The 6,000-nt window shown below is 42.9% G+C and overlaps 1 protein-coding gene across 1 annotated transcript in view; it reads right to left on the reverse strand.

Moving 5' to 3' along the window:
- Positions 1 to 1,258, reverse strand: part of DPYD (dihydropyrimidine dehydrogenase) — a 743,206-nt gene extending 741,948 nt beyond the window's left edge. Inside the window, exon 1 of the mRNA XM_037498291.2 lies at positions 1,123 to 1,258. Coding sequence (XP_037354188.1) covers positions 1,123 to 1,161 — 39 coding nt within the window. The 5' untranslated portion in view covers positions 1,162 to 1,258. The remainder of the gene's footprint in view (positions 1 to 1,122) is intronic.
- Positions 1,259 to 6,000: the final 4,742 nt, after the last annotated feature.

Raw genomic sequence — 6,000 nt, forward strand, 5'->3', positions numbered from 1 at the left:
TGCCCACATAATATACTTTGGCGCTTGCTGGTAAAATGGATTTTTTAAAACAATGCATGCAGTATGGAGAAAACACTCTGACCATCCCCCGAACAAACACAAAGTACCTTCTATAGCTGACAGAGTCAAAATGTGGCAAAAGCAACTATTCTGCAAACAGGTGGTTATAAACTTACTTCAGCCACAGAAAGGGCTGAGGGAAAGAAAATTTTGTTAGCTCTGAAGAAAATATACAAGCATGTGCATATACACACTCTGCCAGAGTAGGAGTCTCAAAAAAAAAAAAAAAAAAAAGAGCTCAAACGAAACCAAAAACTACAAAGCAGTTTATCTTAGCTCAGAAGTGCTGACACTGGGCTCCGTTGCCAAAAATCAATGGCCAATTAAGTCATTCTTATCTCCGACATAAAAGTCCCAAGGATAACTCCAAAAGGAAATGGCCATATCACTTCAGGTAGGGTCTTATTCACAGGAAGATGCCAATTTTACTAGAGGGAATCTAAAAATGTTGCAAGCAAAGAAAATAGTTTATGTTTTCCGATGTCACTGCAGAGTTCACGTTCTCAATACTTAGTTTCATTTTTCCCTATGTTCAATTATTTCATAAGATAAACACGGATTGCAAAAGCTGGCGCTCGGATCTGTATTTCCATACCGCACCTTTGCAAATATTCAGGATTCCGCTCCTAGGAGGCAGGCACAGCAGACAGGTGTCCAGAAACTCACCAGGCAGGGGCGGGGGTTGGGGAAGGGAGTTGTGGGGTGGAGTGGGCTTATGTGGGGTGTGGTGGAGTTCGGGGGCTCCTATCCTCCAGAGTCCCCCTCTCTCCAAGTCTGCTACTTCTTCAGTCACTGCAGTCCAGGACCTGACAAGACAAGTCCTCAATCTCCCCCAGAAGTAAACAGCCAGGTCCCGACCCAAAGTGCACACCCTCCTGACCCGGGACTCCTGCCCGGGGCTCTAGCTCCCCGCTCCTCCGACTCCCCGCAGACCCTCCCGCGGAGCCAAAGTTTCCCGAGTCCCGCACTCTCTCCGGGTCCGCGCCGCGGCTGCGGGGGCCTCCCTGACCCCCACCAGCTGGGCCCCCTCCCGCCCCAGGGGAGCCGGCGCGCACTCGGTACCTCGATGTCCGCCGCGTCCTTGCTCAGCACAGGGGCCATGGCCGCGCCCGCAGTCTGCAGCCGCCTGCACACACACTCTCCGCGCGTCCTCGGGCTCCAGCCAGAGACTGAAGTGCAGGCTCGCCCGAGCGCGAGTGCCACCCGCGAGCCGGGGCGGCGGCGTGGGGCGGGGCGGGCTCCGGAGGCCACACCCGGGGCGGGGCTGCGCGCTCGGCCCGGTACCCCCCGGCCCGGCCCTGCGCCCGCTGCAGGAAATGGAGCCCGACCTCGGGGCGCCCTGCTCGCCTTGCAATCTGCGGCTTGTGTTCCTTCTGCCAGAGGAAGGAAGGGCGCGCGCGAGCGCTCGCTCCAAGCCCTGGCCTTTGCTCTGTAGCGGGGGGAGGCCGAGCTAGGTGGGCGCGGGCCAGAAGGGAGATGCACAGGATGACAGGTAAAAACAGTCGCTCTCTAAGAAGCAAATGAGTCCTTTCTTTGCTTCTGCCTCAACCCCGCGAGGTGCAGAAACATTGTCTTCTGGGCCAGTGCGTTGCTCAGGGATGAGGTAGTAAATGTTCTTCTATTCATCCAACAAATAGACGGCAGGGTTAGGGCTGCCAGCACAATGCAAGGCTCTGGGCTTTTAGGGGTTGACAATCCTCGGGGACCCGGACAAGGGGAGGGCAGCAGGAGGAGGGACCCGCAAGAATTTCTACTGGCAGAAGCGGGAAGTTGCAAGTGCTGTAGGTTGTACTAATTCCAGGTTACATTTTTGCTGGGCAAATCCGTCCTAATGACTATATTTTTAAAATAATTATGCCACAATAGGAAGTGCTTTTGAAGAGTGTTTATTCTAGAGCTTGTTGGAGAAAGGGGAACCATTCCAGAAAATATTTACCTCACCTTTGAGTGTATCTGTGCCCCCGAACTCCCTCCTTTCAAACCCCCACCCCCCCAGTTAATAGATGCCTTGACCTCTCCTATCCCATAACACTTTCTGCTTACTTCTGTTAAGGCTTTTATCACACTTATAATTATCTTGGCTAGATTGTTAGCACATTGGGATGAAGTATTTCCTCTTTATTGTCACCTTTTCTTTAGTTCATGCATTATTGCCCTCCACAAATACTTATTGAGCATTGGTCAGTATGCCAAAGACTGAGGAATAAATAGGACTGAATAAGGCGGTAGGGGGGAGGGGCGGTAGGGGGTGAATTCTATCTTAAGTGATTGAGACTTTTCTGAAAAAGAAAAAAAAAATCAGATTACCTTCCAGAACCTGGAAATTACTAGGGGCTGAAGACATTTTTCTTTTTTTTTTTTTTTTAATAGAGGCATGCTTTATTTATTTGTTTGCTGGTTTGTTTGTTTGTTTTGTTTATACATGCACTGGGTACAGTCAGAAGTGCGGGAGGGTGAGAGAATTCACCAGAGCCAGAGCGGGGAGTAGAGCAGGCAGAAGGACCGAAGTACACTGCTGAGGGGAGCAGCGGGCGGCAGGAGAGGTCTGCGCACCATGTGGGACCCTCCTCCGGTGGCCGGGGAGCAGCCGGGGATCGAACCTGCGGCGCCGCAGAGGCCGCGCGCAGTTTCGCAACCCAGCGCTCAACCGCTGCGCCACCGGGGAGGCCCTGAAGACATTTTTCTTAGATCAGAGAACATTATTAGGGAAAACTGTAAATTTGCATAGGATCTTTGGAATCATCCTTGACTTCTCCTTTCTCAATTCCACATTTTATCCATCCCCAAACTCTCAGGACTCACCCTCCTAAATAGAGCTCATAGTCTTTCTTTCTTCATTTTTCTATCTTTCCTGCATCCACCAAGATCCAACCTACTAGTATTCTTACCCCCTCCTGTCTAGAATGTGTGTTAAAAATTATTAATTGGTTCTCTCTCTCTCTCTCTCTCTCTCTCTCTCTCTATCTCTCATCTCTCTCTCTCTCTCTCTCTCTATATATATATATATACACACACACTGTATATATATACTATATATATATATATATATATATATATATATATATATATATATATATAAGCTGTACCTCCATCTGGAAGCACAGTCAAATATCAGGTGTTCCACATTAATTTTTTGTGGGCTTTAGACAGCTCATCTAATAATATACAAATTTTCCAAAATCCATCTCAACCTGATAGTTTACATTACATGGATGAATATTATTACTATAGTAATAATATATATAATATATATGTAATATATGTGCGGAACATATATATAGTATGTATATAGCAATATGCATGATAGTAATATGCATACTATATATGTGGAATATAATATATACTAGATATACTAGATATACTATAGTATATGCTATATATACTATATTACTATCTATAATAATATGTATATAATCACACATATATAAATCCTTCAATGACTCCCATTGTAGTGAGAATAAAATGCAAACTCTTTAGTGACCTCTGAATAAGGCGTTATACCTCTTTTCCAGCCTCACCTAGAGCCCCTCTTGCCAAAACCCTTTAGGTTCCAGCCATAAAAGAAATCTTCCCATCCTCTAACCACTTTTCTCTCTGTGTACAAGTCCTTCATCTTGGGGCCTCTTCCCATTCTACCTATGCTTTAGGTCTAAAGACTTCTATGGTCTATTTCCACCAACAACAAAATTAGACACACCCTCTCTCTTAACATTCTGTTTTTTATATAGCTTTCTTAAATTCTATTTCCACATTTCTTTAAGTGTGACTTCTTTGTTATCTGTCTTCCATATAGAACATAAGCTGCACTATAAGCAGGCCAGTTTGTGACTTGGTTGTCTACTGGATACTCAGTCCCTAGCCCAGGACTGAAACTTGAGACTGAAAGATCACAGTGAATCCTGAAGTTAGTTTATTTACTAATCAGTTCATTTTAGAAATTTTACTTTTACATAACCATGTGTTCTTCTTAATATTCTACTGATTCCTGCAAAGTAAACCACAATACCTATAAATGACTTTCTAGTGAAAACATGTAGAGATTACTACTTTCTTTTTTATGTATGTTCCTCAATCTCCTTACAAACATACTTCACTTACCCGCCTCCAAAGTCATCTGTATCCTCTTGATGGTGTTACACATACATGCATATACACACATATTTAGAAGAACAGAAATATATATATGCATAATATAAATAATATGATATATGTATATATATATGTATTTTCTGTGATGATTATCCTCCTAAACCACCATAGAGGTTTAATCCCAAATATTCTGTCTTTCCAAAGGTAAGAGCTTCTTCACTGACACTCAATAATCAAATATAAAATTCAAATGCTATTTTACCATCCCCCCCAAACTCAGCAAACAGATGTCTCCTGTTCTGAGGTATTTAATTAAATCATCTAATCACATTGCTCACATGCCACACCTATACTCTGTGATCAGTGATTGAATCTAATAATACATTAAATCCATTGAAATTCCACGTTATACATGGTTGTACCTGTAAATAAACCAAGCTGTTTAACGCTTACTGCAAATGCATTCACACCACACTTTTTAAAAGTTGTAAATTATGATGGCATTTGTCAAGCTGTACCTCCATCTGGAAGCACAGTCAAATATCAGGTGTTCCACATTAATTTTTTGTAGGCTTTAGAGAGATAGCTCATCTAATGTACAAATTTTCCAAAATGCTGCTCATCCTAACAGTTTACATTACATGGATGAATATTATTATTATTATAGTTAGAAGGAAGACTTATGTATCACCTTTGATTTTAGTACCACATATTTAGAAACAATAAAAATTCAGATTTCCATATGCCCTTATTTCCCCCTTTAGTCTAGCATTAAGCAATTTATTTCATCTTGAAAGGTGATTTTCTCCCCCAAAAGTCAGAAGCTTTGATTAATCATGAAATTTATTTTCCCCCATCTGAATTTCTAAGGTCGATTTAACTCCTCTCCAAAGTGAATAAAAATCAGTTGTGTCCATAATAAATATATGCATCAGTTCATATTTTATGGAATAATCTTGATACAATTTATTCAACTGCATATGCCATGGATCCTATGTAAGCACTCACATATATGTGTGTGCTACATATAAGCATATATATTACATAGTACTACAAAACGATAGAAAACACAGAAACCACAAATCTCTCAAAAATTTATTCAATATTTATTGAATGCTCTTGTTTTCAGGTCCTACAGTGAATACTAGTGATATCTCAATGTAAATATATATTGTAGGGTAAGGTGAAAGTATCAGGCTTTTCTGCCCTCCCGCCATCAGGATAGATGACGGAACCCTGTGGTCCCCAATGCATGCCTGATGGCGGGGACCTGGAGTAGGGTGTGGGCATAGGTAGATGGGATTCACCTGGGCTAAGACTGGGCTTTTAAGGGTGGCATCACGCGGACGCCAGCAGAAGCCGAGAAAGAAGCAGGGAGCAGAGAAGCCAAGAGAGAAGCAGAGCCATAAGAGCAGAGAGAATGTGAGAGAAGGCCAGAGAGCCCATAGTGAAGACTTGCTGGGGGCTGGGAGGCCTGCTAGCCTCCCCGCCCCCCAGCACCCCTGCCTGTCATGTACCTGGTAAATCCAAATAAAAGCCTGCAAAAAAGCCACTGAGGGCTCCAGGACTCTGACTCTCCCTTACCCTGTCTGCTGGGATCATAGAAAACCTGCCCTGTGGCCTACCTGTCCTGCCCTTACATATATTTTTTAAACAAAGGGGTCAATTCAAAGTGCAAAGTAAAATTATAAAACTATAAAACTATGATACTATGAAATTATAAAGCTATAAAACTATAACTTTATAAAACTATAAAACTATAGTTAAAACCTATAAAATAATTATGTGTCTGTATATATACATACATCCACTCATGCATATATTGTTCTTATCACTACAAGCTTTAAGCCA

This window comes from Talpa occidentalis, unplaced genomic scaffold (assembly GCF_014898055.3).
Source record: "Talpa occidentalis isolate TD23 unplaced genomic scaffold, MPIMG_talOcc4v2.1 talOcc4.9, whole genome shotgun sequence".
NCBI lineage: Eukaryota > Metazoa > Chordata > Mammalia > Eulipotyphla > Talpidae > Talpa > Talpa occidentalis.